The 20,375-nt window shown below is 36.6% G+C and overlaps 1 protein-coding gene across 5 annotated transcripts in view; it reads left to right on the top strand.

The window, feature by feature from the left end:
• CHD8 (chromodomain helicase DNA binding protein 8) overlaps positions 1–20,375 on the top strand; it is a 57,478-nt gene that overhangs the window by 23,029 nt on the left and 14,074 nt on the right. For 3 of the 5 annotated variants that reach the window (XM_090270309.1, XM_090270313.1, XM_090270310.1), the window contains exons 6-22: positions 5,893–6,075; positions 6,155–6,223; positions 6,894–6,949; positions 7,636–7,753; positions 9,539–9,622; positions 12,102–12,239; positions 13,597–13,718; positions 13,872–14,115; positions 14,983–15,159; positions 16,119–16,262; positions 16,500–16,755; positions 17,717–17,927; positions 18,174–18,369; positions 18,867–19,034; positions 19,233–19,412; positions 19,633–19,689; positions 20,200–20,310. In XM_090270309.1, coding sequence (XP_090126435.1) covers positions 5,893–6,075; positions 6,155–6,223; positions 6,894–6,949; positions 7,636–7,753; positions 9,539–9,622; positions 12,102–12,239; positions 13,597–13,718; positions 13,872–14,115; positions 14,983–15,159; positions 16,119–16,262; positions 16,500–16,755; positions 17,717–17,927; positions 18,174–18,369; positions 18,867–19,034; positions 19,233–19,412; positions 19,633–19,689; positions 20,200–20,310 — 2,514 coding nt within the window. The remainder of the gene's footprint in view (positions 1–5,892; positions 6,076–6,154; positions 6,224–6,893; positions 6,950–7,635; positions 7,754–9,538; positions 9,623–12,101; positions 12,240–13,596; positions 13,719–13,871; positions 14,116–14,982; positions 15,160–16,118; positions 16,263–16,499; positions 16,756–17,716; positions 17,928–18,173; positions 18,370–18,866; positions 19,035–19,232; positions 19,413–19,632; positions 19,690–20,199; positions 20,311–20,375) is intronic. The other 2 variants (XM_090270311.1, XM_090270312.1) reach the window with 1 other exon arrangement.

A 20,375-nucleotide genomic window follows, 5' to 3' on the forward strand; every position in this document is an offset into this window, starting at 1 on the left:
TCTTATTAAGATTCAGGAGACTCATGGTACTTCTAAGTAGCTTTATGGGCCTGGCCCATTTACTTAAGTTAGCTGTGTCTGAATTGCTTGTCTATAAATGGAGATTTGGACTAAACAAACCTTAAGTGCCTCTCTAGCTATTAATATAAATGCCTTCTCTTTCTTAATATACATTCAATACATTGACAAACCCATGCTTGAGTTCTTCTGGGGGAACTTAACAGATAAGAATAGCCAAGACATTTTTGAAAAGAAAAATGAGGCAAAAACTAGATTAAACAGACATTTTATTATGAAACAATAATTACTGTGAATTTTTAATTAGAGAAAATATAACAATAAAAGTAGAGTCTAGAAATATAGGTATAGTTATGAGAATTTAGTTTATGAATTAAAGAGTAATTTTAAATTAATGGAGACAAAGATTGTTTAATAAATTATGTCAGAACAGCTGGCTAACCACTTAGGAAAAATAAATAAAGCTGGATTTCTTGTGTCACTCATTAAACAAAAACAAATTCTAGTTTAATTGAAGGTCTAAAAGTAAAACATGAAATCATGAACTTTCTATAAGACATGGATGAAATTTTTTATAATTATCAAGTGGGGTAGATCCTTCTAAGAAGGGATAGAAATTCAGAAGTCATAAAGGGAAAGATTTATTCATTTGGCTATAAAAATTATGCACATATAACAACAAGATTCATAAACAGCATAGTGGTTAAGAGCACAGGTTCTCATCCGATCCCTGCTGCTTGCTAACATTGTCACTTCAGGCAACTGTACTTAACCTCTTGGTGCCTCAATTTCCTCATCTCTAAAAAGCAGATCATAATCCATACCCAGTAGGGTTATTAGGAATATTAAATGTAAACATTTACAAAGCACATAGATAGAACAATAGCTCACGCTAAAAGAGTACAGTAAGAGTTATATATGTTTGTTAAATAAATATAGGATTAAATAAAATGTTTGTTAAATTATCAAAAAAATAAACAATGCAAATTGTTGTAATACAGGAAATACAAAGATTAGTAAAATTTTTTAAATGGTGTATTAGTTTGTTAGGGCTGCCGTAACAAAATACTATAGATTGGGTGGCTTAAACAGTAGAACTTTATTTTCTCACAGTTCTGAAGTCCAAGATCAAGAGGTCAGCAGGTTTAGTTACCCCCGAGACTTCTCTCCTTGAGTTGCAGGTGGCCACCTTTTCACTGTCCCCACATTGTCTTTCCTCAGTGCATATATTCCTGGTGTCTTTCTATGTGTCCAAATTCTCTTATAATAACACCAATCGAGTTGAATTAGGGCCCACCTTAACAGCTTCATTTTAATCACCTTTTATTTTTATTTAAAAATTATTATTTTTTTAAAATTCTCACCCAAGGATATGTTTATTGATTTTAGAAAGAGAGGAAGGGAGAAAGAAAAATATCAATTGGTTGCCTCCCATATAGGCCCCAAATGGAGAATGAACTCACAACTTAGGTATGTGCCCTGACTAGAAATCAAACCTGCAACCTTTTGGTGTATGGGGGCAATGCTCCAACCAACTGAGTCACCTAGCCAGGGCTGTAGTTTCATTTTTGTTCTTTGGAATCATGAGGATTTAGAAAAACTCCTTGACCATTTATCATTCTGTGTTTTATGTTAAAAAATATATACATATATGTGAGAAAAATTGCGACAGTGCAAAAAAAGCAAACACTGTGAAAGTCCCCCAATCTAGATCCCAGCCTCACAGTCCCACAGTTCTCGTCCCCAAGGTAGTTTCTGTTACCATTTTTTGTGTGTGTGTTCTTTCAGAAATATTCTTTATTTTCATGAGCACTCTATTTCTACTTCTACTTAATATTAATATTGCACCCCATTCTTTCATACTGTGCTTCCCCCCCCTACCAACAATACATCTTGGAGGTTGTTCTTTATCAGGAAGATAGATCTAAGCCCATTCTTCCCTCTGCCATCATTTTATTTTGAAAAATACATAAAAATAGTTTATTTAATGCAATTCTGTGTTCTGTCACCCCAGAAAGTTCCCTTGTACCCTCTCGTAGTCAGTCCATCCCTCCCTCCATAGGCAACCAGTGACCTGATTTCTGTTAACATAGATTAACTTAGCTTGTTTTTGAACTTTATGTAAATGGAATCATATAGTATGTACTCCTGAGTCTCACTTGTTTCAGCAAAGTGTTTTTGAGATTCATTAATGTTGTTAAATGTGTCAGTAGTTTGTTTGTTTGTTTTCTGCCTTGAGAAATATTTAAGTGTATGAATACATCGGTGTTTATTAATTCTCCTATTGATGAACATTTGGGTTGTTTCCACTTTGGAGGTATTATGAATAAGGCTTCCATGAACAGTCTTAGTAGAAGTATTTTGTGGATATAGGTTTGCATGTCTCATAGCTAAATACCCAGGAATGGAATTAATAAATTGTAGAGTAGTTAAATACATGAACATACAACTTTATAACACTCTGCTAGCTTCCAAAGCTTGTGTAGTTTTAAACTTCTGCAAGTAATGAGAGTTCCATTTCCACATCAACATTTGGTGTTGTCAATGTACTCCATTCTTTTTATTTTTATTTTTATTATTTTTTTAAGATTTTATTTATTTATTCATTTTTAGAGAGGGAGGGAGAAAGATAAACATCGGTTGGTTGCCTCTCTCACGCCCCCAACCAGGGACCCAGCTTGCAACCCAGGCATGTGCCCTTACCAGGAATCGAACTTCTAGTGTTTCAGTTTGCAGAATGATGCCCAATGCCCTGAGTCACACTAATCAGGGCTACTCTATTCTTTTTAAATCTATAGCATTCCATTTTTTGACTGTATCATAATTTGTTTAACTGATTCTGTTGCTGGGCATTTAAATTTTCTCTGGTCTTCTACCACAAGTAATGTTACAGATATTTGTACACTTCTACATATTTATCTGTAGGATAATACTTTTGAAGTGGAATTGCTGGATCAAAGGATATTGTCAAATTTTCTTCTATAAAAAGGTCATGTCCATCTATACCCTCACCAACAGTGTATGAGTTCCTATTTCAAATATTTGATCAAAACTTTCTGATTATTGCCAGTCTGTTATGTGCAAAAAAATTGGTTTCAGTTTAGTTTGCAGTGGTAATTATTTTATTGAGTGTAACTTTTTAATGAGCATCTTTTACATTTAAAAGCCATTTATGTTTTTTTGTGATCTATCCATGTTATTTGCCCATATTTCTATAGCGTTATTGATCTTAGTTTAAAAACATTCTTTATTCTTAGGAAATGTATCACATAGCATTTTCTGCATCAGTTTTATTATTTATCTCAACCTCGTTTATAATAGATAATATTATGCAGATAACTTAAAATTTTTTTAAGGTTAAATTGATCAATTTATTAGAAATACCTTTTCTACTCCAGGATTATTAAAAATGCAAATGCTTCCACACTTTCTTATGTCTCTGGCCCTGGCCTGGTTGCTCAGTTTGTCAGAGCGTCATCTGGTACACCAAAAGGTGGTGGGTTTGATTCTCTGTCAGGGCACATACCTTGGTTGCGGGTTCAATCCCAAGTCAGGGTGTGTACAGGAGACAACTTATCGATGTTTCTCTCTCAAAAAAAAAGAAAAAAAATCAATAAGCGTATCCTTTAGTGAGAATTAAAAAAAAAAAAAAGAAAAAAATGTTATGTCTTTGTTTACTTTTAAATCTTTGATCCTTTTGTAATTTTTTTCTTTCATCCTCTAGATGGCTAGTCATTTGTTTTCAATTCCATTTATAGAATATCTACTTTTTTTCTTACTGATTAGAGGTACTATTTTTTATCACATTTTAAATCCACATAAATATTTTAGTCTATATTTGGACGTTATTTCATTGACCTGTTTATTCCTTGGAGAGGTAGCAAGCTGTGTTAATTAGTATAGCTTTATGTTGTTCTTAGTCCCTGGCTGGTTTGGCTCAGTGGATTGAGCGTCGGCCTGCGAGCTAAGTGTCGCTGGTTCGATCTTCCAGTCAGGGCACATCAGAGAAGGAAAACTCTGACTCCAAAAAACGTCCGCTGCCTTGCGGCATACCTCTTCAGGGGAAAGGCTAAGGGAGTAAACCCCGACAGAAAATCCGGAGCCAGAGTCCCTAAGGCGGTTTGACGTTGTAGTCAACACCGGCAACTCCTGCGGCGCACCTGAAGCCAAGCTGTATTGACTCCGTCTTTCCCTTGGACCCTTCAGCTGCGAAGAGAGGGGGGGTCTGCTGCATGGGCAACAGCAGGCCCTCCATATCACCCTGCCCAGGCTCTGTAGCTTCGCTTCACTGGAGAGGACACTCCAGCGTCATTGTAACATGTCGATTCAACACGGGAGGAGACAGATACCGTGTCACTCCCGAGTCGGACTGCACAGCCATTCTCGGCGGTGCAGATAGACTCTTGAGAAGCTACACCATCGTCTCTCGAGACGGACGGCTGCCGACGACGACGATGTTGTTCTTAATATCTGCTAAGGCCCAGTTTTTGGGTTTTGGTTTTTTCATATTTTTCCTGGTTATCCTTAGATCTTTATTTCTCCATTTGAATTTCAGAAACAGCTTATCTAATTAAAAGTTTTATTAATCTTGTTTTGTCAAATTTACATCATTAGGGAGAATTAAGCCTTCTTATTCCAGAACGGTATGGATTACTATTTATTCAAGTCTTCTTTGTGTCCTTGGATAGTGTTTTAAACTTTTCATCATCTAGATTTTATATATTTTTATACTAAATTTAATCCTTTAGGTAATCTTTTTATTTTCATAGGCTCATATTTTCTGGTTGAGTATGTAGGAAAGCTATTAATTTTTTAAAATTTATTTTATGCCATGCAACTTTGCTTGATTTCAGTAGTTTTGTTTATAATAACTCACTTGATTTTTATTTTGTTTTCCAGTGATGCAATCATGATTTAAAAAATAATTTTATTTCTCCATCCTTCCCAATTTCTTATGATCTCCAAGTGTTACTTAAATTTAAAAATTGTATCAACCACTTAAAAGAATGCTGTAGGTCTAGAATACATTGATATGGAAAACATTTCCAAGAAATATTGTTAACTAGAAAAGTAAGCAGAAGAATGATACATGTAGTCTGATTCTATTTAGTAAAACAAAAAAACTTTAAAACAAAGAAACAAAATATTTTTCTTGGACCTTGGCACTTTAGGTTTGCTCCTGGAGTGAAGTAATTACACACCCTACAGGCCAAGAACCCTATTTTATTTCCCAAACCCTCTTGCCAGTAGTACCCAGGTTTCTTTCAGATGGATTATGGTTTTTTGATAAAACAATTAAGCAAAATAATATACAGGGTGGGGCAAAAGTAGGTTAACGATTGTTGGTATGGAAAATAATACAATAATTAATAATAATGCAAGAATAAACTGTATTTCCTGTACTCAAAACTATAAACCTAATTTTGTCCCACCCTGTATATTCAGTACATCAGACTAAATTATATGGCTTGGCATGATATAATTGATAAACTTTTTTTTATTCCAGCCTCTCTTCTTTATTTACTTTTAGAGAGAGGGGTAGGGAGGGAGAAAGAGGTAGAGAAATATCAGTGTGCAAGATGCATCCATCAGTTACCTCTCGTGCCCCCAGCTGGGGAATTGACCCGCAACCCAGGCGTCTACCCTGATTGGAAGTGGAACCGGTGACCTTTCAGTTCGTGGGCCAGTGCTCAGTCCACTTGAGCCACACTAGCCAGGGTGATAAATAAGCCGTTTATCTTTCTTTGGTTTGATTTTTTTTTTTTTCATAAGGATTTTAAAGTAAAATTTAAGTGTATGACAATAGGCAAATAGTTTTAAAGGTATTCTCTTTGAGAGAGTAAGCAGTTATTTTAATAATTTTTGCCTTTAAAGAAGAGACGCTCAAACCGTCAAGTTAAGCGAAAAAAATATACAGAGGATTTGGATATAAAGATCACAGATGATGAAGAAGAAGAGGAAGTGGATGTAACAGGTCCAATAAAAACTGAGCCTATCCTTCCTGAACCAGTGCAGGAACCAGATGGCGAGACTTTGCCTTCCATGCAGTTCTTTGTGGTAAGCTGAGAACTTAAGCAGTCTGACAGGTTTGTCCTGCTGCTCACAATCTCTGTTGACTGACTGCATCTTTTGGTAGGAGAATCCCAGTGAAGAAGATGCAGCCATTGTGGACAAAGTGCTTTCTATGCGTATTGTGAAGAAGGAGGTGAGACCTTTATCATCTTTTTTAAAAATTAAATTTATTTGGGTGACATTGGTTAATAACATTATATAAGTTTCAGGTGTATAGTTCTATATTATTTCATCTGTATATTATATTGTAAGCTCACTACCCAAAGTCTAATCACCTTCTATCGCCATATATTTGACACTATTCACCCTCTTCAATCTCCCCCAACCACCTTCTTCTCTGGTAATTACCATACTATTGTCGGTGTCTGTGACTGTTGCTTTCTCTCTCATATCCCACATATCAATTAAATGTGGTTTTTTCCCTTTTCTATCTGACTTACTTTGCTTTGCATGATACTCTCAAGATCTACCCATGTTGCATATATAGAAGCCTCTATCTTCATGTCAGCCCATAATGCTACATTCACAGGCTTTACTTAATGAGCACCTTTGGATGTCAGGATAATTGCTACAGTGTAGTTACAAGAGATGATGGAGGAAAGTTAACTAGAAAATAGGAATTGTCTAAAATGGGTAAAGATTTATTTTCTTCTATCAGGCTTTTAGTATAGAAGTATAGTTTAGTTTTTTAATCCCTCCGTCTATAATATATTCTGGGAGCATTGGTATGAAACTACCATGTATGGTTAAATTAAATTCTTTGTCAAAAAAGTATTAATAACTATAAATTTTTTTCTTCCTAGCTTCCTTCTGGACAATATACTGAAGCAGAAGAATTCTTTGTCAAGTACAAGAACTAGTATGTGATCTGTGCAAAAAGCTTTTCACCCCAAACTCCACAGGGTTGTAAAAAGTTCTCCTGTATAGTTTGTCCTGGCTGGGAGCGTGTTCTTTTTGTAGTCTTAGCTCGAATTGTTGTTTTCAGTGAGGAAAATGGCTGATTGGAAAGAAGTTCAGGAATTGACATGACTGATACCGTTCTTGCAGGAAGATGGGATGAGGGTGGTTTCTGATAAAATCCCCTGGATCCTCTACACCTTAGCCTAACATTAAGACCTTGATACTCAAAATAATTGATGGACCAGCAGAATTAGCATCATTTGAGTGCTTGTTACAAGTGTGAACTTTTTTTAAAAAAAGATTTTATTATTTTTTAGAGAGAGGGAAAGGAGGGAGATAAAGGGAGAGAAACATAAATGTGGGAGAGAAACATCAGTCAGGTTGCCTCTCGCACACCCCCAACTGGAGACTGGCCTGCAACCCAGGTATATACTCTGACCCAGAATCAAACTGGCAACCTTAAGCCCGACCCAGACCAGATGGTTTGTGTGCAAGTTCAAGTTTAAGAATCATTGATTTAAGAGAGTTATCTCCCCGTTTAAGCATGTAGTCATTATGTCTGCTTCTGGCTAATCCCCAGTTCTCAAACACAAGCCTCCCAGTCTCTTTTCCTACACCATGATTGACTGTTTTCATCCCCTTCAGCTCCTATCTGCACTGTGAATGGGCTACCATCTCCCAGCTAGAGAAAGATAAGAGGATTCATCAAAAGCTAAAGCGCTTCAAAACCAAAATGGCTCAGATGAGACACTTCTTCCATGAGGTAATTAGGAATAGCTATTGCCTATTTCATAGAAACATAAATTACTTAGGTTACCAGCCTTGTCGGATTCTTCAAAAGACTTACAGTTGCTTTGTATGCATGGGTATGTACATTGGACTTTTGGACTTTTCTTAATTGCACCATGCTTAGTTTTGTCTAGTCTAAATATGGTCTTTTTAAAAAAAAAAAAAAATTATAGGGTATTTTGGTATTGACTTGCTTAGTTTGCACGAAGTGTTTTAAAAGTGGATGGTAAACTAGCCTCTGGTCCACTTGAGGCATTCTTTCTGTAATGTCAGTTTTTAGCCATTGCAATATCTGCAGCATAAGCAACCATATTATTAAGAGACAAGATTTATTTTCTCAGATTTCTAACCTAACTAGAAACGGTGTTAAAGGACCTTTAATTTCTTACATCTAGTGTTACTACTAAACACTGGAGCATGCATAAGGGTCTCTTGAGCCATATTTAGCTCTCCAATTTGCTTTGAAAGCTTTGTGTATATATATAACCCTTTGCCAAACTGGGATTTTCATTTTCATGTATTTTATGTAGAGTACTAAGTGCCTTGAGAAGAAGGATTATTTTTCATAGCTTTTTAGAGGTAATGGGGAAAAGGTCTAGTAAAAAAGATTGAGAGACGTAATAATATGTAGCTTCTTCAAAATAACAGTTCTGGCTGAATATATCTGATAAAGTTACTTTTTATCACCAGGTTTCCCTATAAATTAATTATTTTTCACATGTCCTGAAGAGGGCAAGTAGGACCATGTAGGCTTTATAATTTCTTTTTATATGAAAATAATGATAATTGGGTTGCATTTTTTTCACTCTTTTTTTTTTTTAAGCCTAATTTGTGAAATGTACAATGAAACTAACTCCATTCCAGCTGTTGTTAGATGTACAATTTGTGACCAGTGAACTAAGCTCTATTAACTCATGTCTTTTTTTTTTTTTTTTTTTTTTTAATGACTGGGGAGAACCACTGTCTCACCTGAGGGTATATTGATTTTGGAGAGGGAGGGCGGGAGGGAGAGGGAGAGGGAGTGAGAAACATTGATCAGTTGTCTCCTGTACACACCCCCACAGGAGATTGAATCCCCAATCTAGGTATGTGCCCTGACTGGGAATTTGTCCCACAACCTTTTGATGTATGTGAAGATGTTCCAAGCAACTTAGGCGCCCAGCCAGGGCCTCATATGTCATTTAAGTCTGCCTTTATAAATAGGCATTTAACCAAATTATTTATTCATTTATTCATCATTTATTATGTGCTAGTCACTATGGTAGACAGACCAGATAAGGTCTGTGTTTGCATGCACCTCACTAGGGAGGGTGATTAAAAAATAATTCAAATTGTGATAAGCCCCAGGACATAAAGAAGGAGGTGATAAAATGGAGACACCTTGTATTTATAATTCTTAGGAAAGTTTGAGTGTGAAACAGAAAGATAGTTGTGGGGGGCAGCATGTAGAGTCAAGAGAGGTCTTTTAAAATGTGAAATAGAGCATATTTGTATGTTTATGGGAATGATGCAGTAGAGGTGGATTCCTAAAAAAAAGAGAAGGGATGGAATCCAGAGCATATATGGAGAGAATCATCTGTGTTAGGGAGAAGAGACTTTCTCTGGTAACAAGCAAGAGGTATGCAGATGCAGGTAGGTTTGTAAGATTTGATATTATGAAAATGTGGAATGTTCTTCTGATGGTTTCTGATTTTTTAATAAATAGGGTCATCAAACAGTGGTCTTTTGATCTTATTATTGGGTTTCATAACTACTCTAGGATGAAGAGCCCTTCAATCCAGACTACGTCGAGGTGGATAGGATATTGGATGAGTCTCACAGTATTGACAAGGACAATGGGGAGGTGAGTTGGGTTGTTGTGGAACATGAAAGACCTCTTACAGATTTCTGCTGCTCTGCTTGCCCTTCCTTTATTTTTCAGATATAGCTGAAAAATCCCTTGGATGGAAAAGGTATTTTTTTAATTTTTCTGAGGTTGTTCTTAGAATGATATTGGGAAGGTAAAGTAGTAGGGAGAGAGTCTAAAAGGAAAGATTCACATAAAATTAAATGTATCAGAGCTTTATATTTGTGAGTACTGGGAGTTACATTTACAAGTACTCATTCACCTTGGTCTCATTTTCTCTCAGATTTCATATGGGAAACCTTGTCATTTACTCAAAGGTGAGAAGTGGGGGGGGGGTATACTTCACAAATATCTAACTTTATGAATATAAAAATACTTGTACAGACTCGTAGCTTTCTCTGTGTTGCTGAGATTTATTTCCTGAACTTACCATCAGTTAAAAGCATTTTGATTTATTATTAAACAGATCTACTGCATTTAAATCTGTCCTTTTAAACAAATAGTAAGGTCCTGTTCCCAGTCCCATAGATTCAGAATCACTAGGTCTAGGGTGGAATGCAGAGATTTGTATTTTTAAGTTGGTTTGCCAGCGGGTTATTAACATACAGCTTGATTTGGGAATCATTGCACTGAAGCTTTCTTAGCTTGGGGAGCAGATTTTAAATATGCTAAAATACTTGTTAATACAATTTCATAAATCACTTTTTTCATTTTCCAAGTAATAGCCATATAGATCTAAGTTACCAGTGAATTTGACATTTCTTTCTTTCTTTTAAATATATTTCATATTTACTCAGGCTGTGACTTAACCATCTCATTGTAAATCTTTGTTTTCTTTTCACTTTTAAGTAGTTGTTGGTTTAGCTTTGCAGGGTCATATTTCATAAAGTTTTTATCTGACATTTACTATTTGAACAATGACAAGTAGAAAACAAGAGAATCTTATTAAGATGCCAGTGCTAAGTGGTGAACTGGGCTCACGCAAGAGCTAAGTGACTTGCTTGCATACACCATCCTGATAGGACCCAAGAGTCAAAGTCTTTCCTCTCTGTAATCCAAATTTTATGTAAAAGTGGCAGGGTCACTCAGATAGAACCTTAGATGTCCAAAGTCTATTACAATTCAACATGTCTTCAAATATTAACAAGCAAGTCTCAGATACTATATATTCTGCTTTTTGGGTCAGGGATGGGAGTTATTGTTTATTTTTTCTTGGTGGGAGGAGAGTGGGGAATGGACCAGTTATTGGTCAGGAGAAGTTAGTTAGTGTTATCATTATTTTAAGGATGTCAGCCTTCTTGGCCTAGTTCTCTGCCACCGTTGGCTTTTGATTAGGTCCCTGTGTAATGTGTTGCAGTGGGCATGACATGAAAATGTTACAGTGTGCTGACACTGTGATTTATGCTCCAGCATTAAATAATAACATTCTGTACACCCATTTTCTCCTTCTCCAAAACAAGTTTAATTTATCATCATTTTTATATTACCTGATAGTGGAATTAAGTATTACAATCAGTATTATAGTCCATGGAAAAGTAAGTTGTAATGTTGGAAATGTGTGACCTAGCCAAATGGCTTTATGTAGAAAATAATATGTGTCACTACACTGAAGAAAAATGTACGAGAGCAGCTAAATTAATTCTAGGGATCCTTGATCTGTGACTATGAAAACTTGGTGGCTGTTCTATAAATTTGTAATTAGATGCTTCTGTTGATTACACTAGGCCCAGTCTAATCCTTCTTGCTTTATATAAGCCAAAAATGGAAATGCAGTTAATGCAGTGATCATTGTGAGTCATAAGAACAGGAGCCATTTACCACTGGGCACTGCCCCGTCCCTTGCAGTGGCATGCCTGCATAGAGCATAAATACTGTAGTTGGAGCTTCAGCAGTTTTCCTTTCTCTTCACTCTTATTACCTCTCTTCAGTTAAACCTCTCATAGTTATCTCCTCGCTTTCCGAGGCTCTCAAGGACATCTCTTTACCATCCTATGACTGTTCTTTGACCTAGAATCTGCACTCAGAGCTTTAAGAACTGAGGAGCCCAGCAATTTCACCCTGCTCTGCTCCTCTGGGTTAAACCTGTTCCCTGCTTCTAAAAGTAGCATGGCTTCTACTGTATCAAACTTAGTGCCAGGAGAATAGTGTGGAACACAATGGTATCTTTTAATTTTAACCTAATTCTACACAATATAGGAAAATAATTTTTTTCTCATTTGCTTGGTTGATGAGCATATTTCACTGCTTATTCTAGAAACTACTGGGTAGAAATTTTACTTTTAGAACAGATTCTAATCAATTGGAAGAATAATAAAAGCCATACTGCATCAGCAGATGAACTATGATTGGTGTTTTCAGCCTGACTTTTTAGGTATTGACATTTTGTGATTTGATTCTGTAGTCAAATTCTTATCCTTTTACAACAGGAGATAACACAGAATCATTGTATAAAGGCTTTTGGCTTCTTCTCTCCTAGCCTGTAATTTACTACCTGGTGAAATGGTGCTCTCTACCCTATGAGGATAGTACATGGGAGCTGAAAGAGGATGTTGATGAGGGCAAGATTCGAGAATTTAAACGGATCCAGTCAAGGCACCCAGAACTCAAAAGGGTGGTAAGTCTATTTGCATTTAGAGTTTAAAGTCCATATAGGCAATGACTTAATTTTCCCCTGTAGAAGTTTATGTTGTTTTAGCTTTTTATTGTGGAAATTTTCAAACATATACAAATGTTGAAAAAATAGTACAATGTACCCATTACCCAACTTTAGTAATTAACACATAGCCAATCTTTTTTAATTGTATTTTTTCCATCACCATTTATCCCCCGCATATGCTCTGCCACCTCCACCCACTCCTCTCCCTGTAATCACCACACTCTTGTCTGTGTCCATAGCCAATCTTGTTTCATGTATTTCTCTACCCACTCACTTCCGTTTCCCAGATTATTTTAAAACATCCCAAATTTATTTTATCTGTAAACATTTCAGTATTTATACCTAAAGATAAGTAATACCATTATACCTGAAAAAATTTAACCATTCCTAAATATCATCCAAGAACCAATTTAATGTATATATTTCCCTGATTCTCTTTTTTTGTTAAATTGTTTGAATTGGATTCTAAATAAGATCCATACATTGTTACTTGTTAATATGCCTCTAATTTCTCTTAATTATAGTTCCCTTCGGTTTTCTTTCTGTCTTTCACCATTTTTCTCTGGAAGAAACCAGGTCATTTGTTCTTTACGGTTTTCCATAGTCTGAAGTTTGCCAATAACTTTCCCCTTGGAACCTCTTAACATGTTCTCTCTGTCCCTTATATGGCAGTTACATCTAGGGCAGTGCTGTTTATTAGAATATTTTAGAGCTCTGCTGCCCATTGTAGTAGCCACTAGCCACATTTCAGATGCTCAGTAGTTACATGTGGCTAGTAAAACATTTATCATTGTAGACAGTTCCATTAGATATTCCTGTTTCAGAAGCTTGAAGCCACTAAATCTGCTTCATAGGAGATTCTTCTGAGTTGTCTTTTGTGATACTATCAGCCATTTTAATCATGGCTTAGATCTATTATGTAAGGGCTTTTAAACGATGATGTTTTAGTTCTGTCATCCTTCATTAATTAGCCAGAATCTATTATAAAAAGAAAGATGTTTCACCTACTGTTCAGTCAAACTAAGGTACAGATTGTATAGGAAAGAAGGATGAATATTTCATTATTTTCTGTTTTTCCTAGTTTTCAAAAATATGAAATAGTTTCCTAGTATCTTCCAAAAGAGACCAGTGGGTTTTTCTTCTTTAAAAAAAAAAAAAATCTCATTATGAACTCATGAATTAGAGTACATTTAACAAGTTTTAATCCAAGAAGTAAGTATTTTGAATTGACTTCAACTACTAGAACTACCTAGTAAGTTGGCCTAATTTTGTTAACATCTCCACCCCATTTATTCTCAAATTTCCTATTTTTAAGAATCGTCCACAGGCAAGTACCTGGAAGAAGTTGGAGCTGTCACATGAGTATAAAAACAGAAACCAGTTACGGGAATATCAGTTGGAAGGGGTCAATTGGCTGCTCTTTAATTGGTATAACAGGTAAAGAAGGAGTGGGCTGTAGATGGAGCTTAGTCTGGAGTTATTTTAGTTTGTTTAAACAGGTTTTTGGGTTTTTTTGTTTGTTTGTTTTTTATCATACTTTTAAAAAGATATCTTTTGACATGCTTTTCATTTTCCATGATGAATTTGCAGGCAGAATTGCATCCTGGCTGATGAAATGGGATTGGGCAAAACTATTCAGTCCATTGCCTTCTTGCAGGAGGTATATAATGTAGGCATCCACGGTCCCTTCCTGGTCATTGCACCACTGTCCACAATTACTAACTGGGAGCGAGAATTCAATACATGGACAGAGATGAACACTATTGTGTACCATGGCAGTCTGGCCAGCCGGCAGATGATTCAGCAGTATGAAATGTACTGCAAAGATTCACGGGTAAGTTGTATTTAATGGAAATGTTACAGTTTAGAGAGGGTACAAACCAGATACCTGGTATTTTAGAGGCTTTAATATAAAAAAAGACTTGTGGAGGCTCTGATATAAGGCATTTTTATCTAGATTGTGCAGGACATTTTTTTGACATTTTGAACCAATGGGAGTTCTGACCTTAGGAATTACATACATTTAAATAGAATTTTATCAGAATGAGTTTTCATCAAGAAAGTGTTTTCCAGAATGAAATTCATTTAGCCACTTTTAATTCCTTGATCCATATACAATAGTGAACTTAAACCATTTCCTTTCTTTTTTTCTTTTTTTTGACAAATTTTTATCAAGATCAGTTTGTTTTTCTATGTAAATCTGAAAATAAAAAATTTTAATATCCATCCTTCTTAACATTGGATTTTACAGATTGTTTTTCTATGGTTAGTTTTCTGTGATTTTCAGTTCTGCCAATCCTTCTGTCCATTTTTAGACAGTAATCATTGCTGTCACTATGTCAGTGATTTTCACTTTTTTTGTCTTGCCTGTTTTGTCAATGCCCAGGGTTTGTGGATTTCAGTGTTAAACACCAAAAGATCTAGGGCTAAGAAACATGAGCTAGGCATACCAGAGCTGAAAATGTCCAGCTTCATTCATTAAGGTCTGTCATTTTTCCAAGAAGTTGAGTATGTTGAGGAGGCAACATATCTTACATTGAGTGGTTTGGCACCGTTTATCAGGAAGATAAACAGCAGCGGAAGAGCGTGGTGGCACAATTTGTATTTCCTAGTAAGCCTGCCTGAATATAGAAAAGGGAATGTATAATTCAGAGGAGCTTCTTATTTAGGCCTCTTCTGACTTTACTACCTCCATACTTAGGGGCGCCTTATCCCAGGCGCATACAAATTTGATGCCCTGATCACCACTTTTGAGATGATATTGTCAGACTGTCCTGAACTTCGTGAGATTGAATGGCGCTGTGTTATCATTGATGAGGCCCATCGACTAAAGAACCGTAATTGCAAGCTGCTTGATAGTCTCAAGCACATGGACTTGGTGAGTTCCTTACACTGGCTTGTGGGTAGAAATGCCTGGAATGAAAATAAGCCTAGTTTTCTATGGAATTATTATACCCCTAATTTAGCAGAATAAAAAAGAATGAGAAACTTGATATTGGGTGGTGGGTATGGTTTGTGGGAATGGTAACCTGAAAGTCATAAAAATTTTAGAATTGGAAGGCAACTGTAGGTTAGTGGTTTACGACCAGGTGGAAAGGTGGGATACTATATTGGTTACCTAATGCTGCCTAACAAAATACCCTAAAACTTTGTGATTTAAAATAACAATGGTATTTCCATGATTCCCTAGATTAGCAACTTGAGCTGGGCTCAAGTAGGCCATCTGTTTGGTCGTCTTGTCTGGAGTCAGTAACACAGCTGCAGCTAGCAGTTGGTGCTGATTGTTGGCTGGGTCATTTTCCACATGGTCTGTCATTCTCCAATTGGCCAGACTTTGCTTCTCTAATGGTAGAATCAGGGCAGTGTTCCAAGAGGGCAAAGGCAGAAGCTGCAGTACCTTTGAGGTATAGGCTTTGAAACTCACACAATATCACTCTGCTACATTCTCTTTGTCAGAGCAAGTCACAAGGCAAGCCCAGATTCAAGGGGTGAACCTTGGTAGGAGGAACTACAAAGAATTAATGGCCATATTTAATCCAGCACAGGTACCTTCCCTAGTGGGGACATATTAGTATTCTGTGGGGAGTTGAGTGTGGAGAGGTATATGTAATTGAAAAAAAATCTATCATATTCTGAATATTTATTTATAATATTTAAGTTAATTCAATATGTTAATATTAGAGGTTTTCTTGAATGTTATGTGTTTATTGAAAGAGTGAGCAAGCAAAAGAAAAGACAGTAATCTGGTCCATTTCCATAATTTTATGGATAAAGAAAACCCAAAAACTCCTTTGTGATTTTTGAGTCTTCTCAATCTTCCATTTTCTCCATTTCTAGGAACACAAAGTGCTACTCACAGGAACACCATTGCAAAATACTGTAGAGGAGCTGTTCAGTTTGCTTCATTTCTTGGAACCATCACAGTTTCCCTCAGAATCAGAGTTCCTCAAGGACTTTGGGGATCTCAAGACAGAGGAACAGGTAGGAAGCCTGTGTCTGATGAGGTGCTAACCCCAGAAAAAAAAGGTAAAGTTTTTACTAGATAGGTATCTATTGCCATAAGCATCAAGGGCCTTTCTGATCTTATAGCCTGTGTCCACATCATTTGTGGCATTGTCCAAAATCCGTATTTTTCAGACACTGGAAAACTCATATTTCTCAATGTTTCCACATAATGTTAGAACTTTGTCATGTGTTAATGACTTCTTTCTGCTTTAGGTTCAAAAGCTACAGGCCATTCTCAAGCCAATGATGCTGAGAAGACTGAAAGAGGATGTTGAAAAAAACCTGGCACCCAAGCAGGAAACTATTATTGAAGTAGAGCTGACCAACATCCAGAAGAAATATTACCGGGCTATTTTGGAAAAGAATTTCTCCTTTCTTTCTAAAGGGGCAGGTCATACTAACATGCCTAATCTACTCAATACAATGATGGAGTTGCGTAAATGCTGCAACCACCCATATCTCATCAATGGTGAGGAAATTTCTGTAAAATATTTGCCATTTCTGTATTAGCTTTTTAGTTTCTAAATTATATTTCCCAATGGATGCATTGACGGATTCAGCCTAATTTGAGAGTAGAGGGGAATTCTCCTTTTGAAACAACTCTTATGTGAAATATCTTTCTCTAGTTCTTTCTGTCCCCTTGATCCTGCATAATCTCCTTAAATAGGGTTTGCTGTTTGGAATTTCATGGATAACCACACAAGTCATTTTGTTCTCTGGATAAATGTCCTTACTGGCACTCCATTTTGCTGTTTTTGTCTTGGGTGCTAGTGGGGTGTTAATAGTGGTTTGCATGTCTTTGTCCATACATTTACATATTTTTTTACCCTATTAATAATTTTAAGCCTTGGAATATTTTATATACAGTATTCCTTCACTTATCACGGGTATTAACGTTCTAGACATCCCACGTGATAGGTGAAAATCCTCGAAGAAGGAACCTTACATTTATTTTCGTATTTATATATATTTTAAGGCTTTATAAACCCTTCCCACACACTTATAAACCGTTCCCAGCCCCTTATTAACCTTTCCCACTCCCTTATGAACCTTTTCCACACTTTTATAAACACTACTTATGTTCTTAAACATATTCTACTCTTAAACCTACGTAACTTTAACAACATACATATATAGTACCACAAAATCCCACAATATAGCAAAAAATGTGCGATAAATAATAAATTATAATATTTTTTAAAATCCCGCGATACGGTGAGGCTGCTATAAGTGAACCATGATATAGAGAGGGACTACTGTAACACAATTGAAGGTGATTTAGGATTTTTTGGGTGCTAAATTCTGTGTGTGACAATGTTGATCTCAAGTCAGATTTCTCTCTTCTTCACATCCTTATCTTAGTTAAATAACCTATGGCCTTAGTATATTTTTCTGGATCTCACCATCAAGTTTGATTTTTCTTTTGACAGGTGCAGAAGAAAAAATCTTAACAGAATTTCGAGAAGCTTGCCATATTATACCTCATGACTTCCACTTGCAGGCCATGGTTCGTTCAGCTGGTAAATTGGTTCTTATTGACAAGTTACTTCCAAAACTTAAAGCTGGTGGCCATAAGGTTCTGATCTTCTCCCAGATGGTACGCTGCCTAGATATCCTAGAGGATTATCTAATCCAGAGGAGGTGAGCAAAGAGTCATTCCTTGCCTTGTGTTTATTGTTTCCTCACAAGACTGCCAAAAAGTAGGAGCAGCATTTAATTTTGATAAGTACTGGGATAAGAGAAGTATTTAAGACTCTCATTCTCATCTTTCTGTTAATGTTTTGGTCAGCTAAAGATATGGAGGTACTGGTATTGATCCTACTCTGCTCTTTTGCTCTTTTTCTGCTTAGACAATTAAAAGTTTTTTTCTGTGACTCCCACACACAGGTACTTATATGAGCGTATTGATGGGCGAGTTAGAGGTAACCTTCGACAGGCTGCTATTGACCGCTTCAGCAAGCCTGACTCAGACCGCTTTGTCTTCTTGCTATGCACCCGGGCTGGTGGACTTGGTATTAATCTCACAGCTGCTGATACCTGCATCATCTTTGATTCAGACTGGAATCCACAAAATGACCTTCAGGTAAGGAAATCATTGTCTTAGGGTCTAACTACCTAACCTGGGAGGTTTTTCCAGAAGTTCGGGATCTTAGAAATACTTGTTCTCTGGTGAGTATGGAATTGTTTACTCAGATCAGAGGTCAGCAAACTTTCTTGCAAGGACCAGATAGTAAATGTTTTAGGCTTTGTGGGACTTATAGTTTCTGTTGTAACTCACCTCTGCTCTTATTGCAAAAAAGCAGCCATAGACAATATGTAAATGAATATAAATGAATGGGTCGGGCTATGTTCCAGTAAAACTTAATTTACAGAAACAGGTGGTCAAGCAGACCATGGTTTACTGAACCCTGGTCTGTGTGATGAGGTAATAATTTTATCTAGAAATTGACTTGATTTTGAGTTGATCTCGTGGCTGCTTTATAGATATGGAATTGGTATTTTGAGATTTATCCCCCTCCCTCCCCATCACCACAATTTTATGTTATCCTTGCCCTTTCCTTCCGTTGTTTTTTTAACCAGGCTCAGGCACGTTGTCATCGAATTGGGCAGAGCAAAGCTGTGAAGGTGTACCGTCTCATCACTCGGAATTCTTATGAGAGAGAGATGTTTGATAAGGCTAGCCTCAAGTTGGGATTGGATAAGGCTGTGCTTCAGTCCATGAGTGGTCGGGATGGCAACATTACTGGAGTGAGTCCTTTTATTCTATTGATGTTTTTAGCAGGTCATAGAGATAGATAGGGACACAAACTATTTTTGTACTAGAATCTGACCACGTTATTTTGATTCTTAATTTTTACTTCTTAAAGTATACCAAACTAAAATATGATCATACAGTTAAATTATATTATCTTGGTAGTCTTTTCACCTTGTTATTGGATTTTGTAGATCCAGCAATTCTCAAAGAAGGAAATTGAAGATCTTTTACGAAAAGGAGCATATGCAGCCATAATGGAGGAAGATGATGAGGGCTCCAAGTTTTGTGAAGAAGACATTGACCAGATCTTGTTAAGACGAACCACAACCATCACCATTGAGTCTGAAGGAAAGGGTTCTACCTTTGCCAAGGTATGTTCTATCTGTGTATCTGTGCCAGAGGCTAGAGAAGCAGAGATAGGCACAGGAATCTCTAGGACTTATAGAAATTTTGAAAAACTATTAGCATTTATTTTATGCTGAACTTCCTCCCAGGCCATAAGTTTTTGTTTCTTCAGTTCTTCTGCGATAGCTTTTTCTTCTGTGCAACTTCCTCTTCTGGTTTAGGAACAATCTGTTCTTTTTCCATAAGGATCATCTCAATATGACAGGGAGAGCTCGTGTATGGGTTAACCCACCCATGAGCTCTGTAAGTTCTGCGCTGCATCTTGGGGGTTTTGTTCACCTGCATGTGCTAATGACCAGAGAATCTACACCTAAACCCTTAAGTTCAGCACTATTCTCTGTGCATTTTTAAGCATGTGCAGCACAAATTTAGCACTCTTTTTGGGCCACTGACCCTGTGTCTAGCCCCTTTGTTTGGCCTGGGCACAGCTACCAACTCCACCATTGTAACAACGGCATGGCACACACTGCTTCTATAAAGTGACATCTATCAGATACTTGTGGTGGCTTTTCAGATATGCACAACCTTGATGGCCTGGGCAGTTTCATGAGTGGTCTTAAAGTGAACTTAAAGATTTTAACCTCTTGATTTGCATGATTTTGTGGGGTTTTCTGGGTCAGTTGATCCATTTTCAGAGGTCACTAAGTCTGTTTTGGGGAAGAGCTAAATACATTTTTAAAAAGTAGTTACTGATTTCCATTGCTCAAAAATGTGATATCGTCAACTTTACTCTGTTCCTTTGTTCCTCACTAGGCAAGCTTTGTTGCTTCTGAAAATAGGACAGATATTTCTCTGGATGACCCCAACTTTTGGCAAAAGTGGGCCAAAAAGGCTGACCTTGATATGGATCTACTCAATAGCAAGGTGAGCTTCCTTTTCCTATAGAGAAGAAATAGTGCAAAAGACACAGTACTCTCAGGAATCTTAAT

The sequence above is a fragment of the Furipterus horrens genome, unplaced genomic scaffold, assembly GCF_987537825.1.
Source record: "Furipterus horrens unplaced genomic scaffold, mFurHor1.1.pri manual_scaffold_3, whole genome shotgun sequence".
Classification (NCBI taxonomy): domain Eukaryota; kingdom Metazoa; phylum Chordata; class Mammalia; order Chiroptera; family Furipteridae; genus Furipterus; species Furipterus horrens.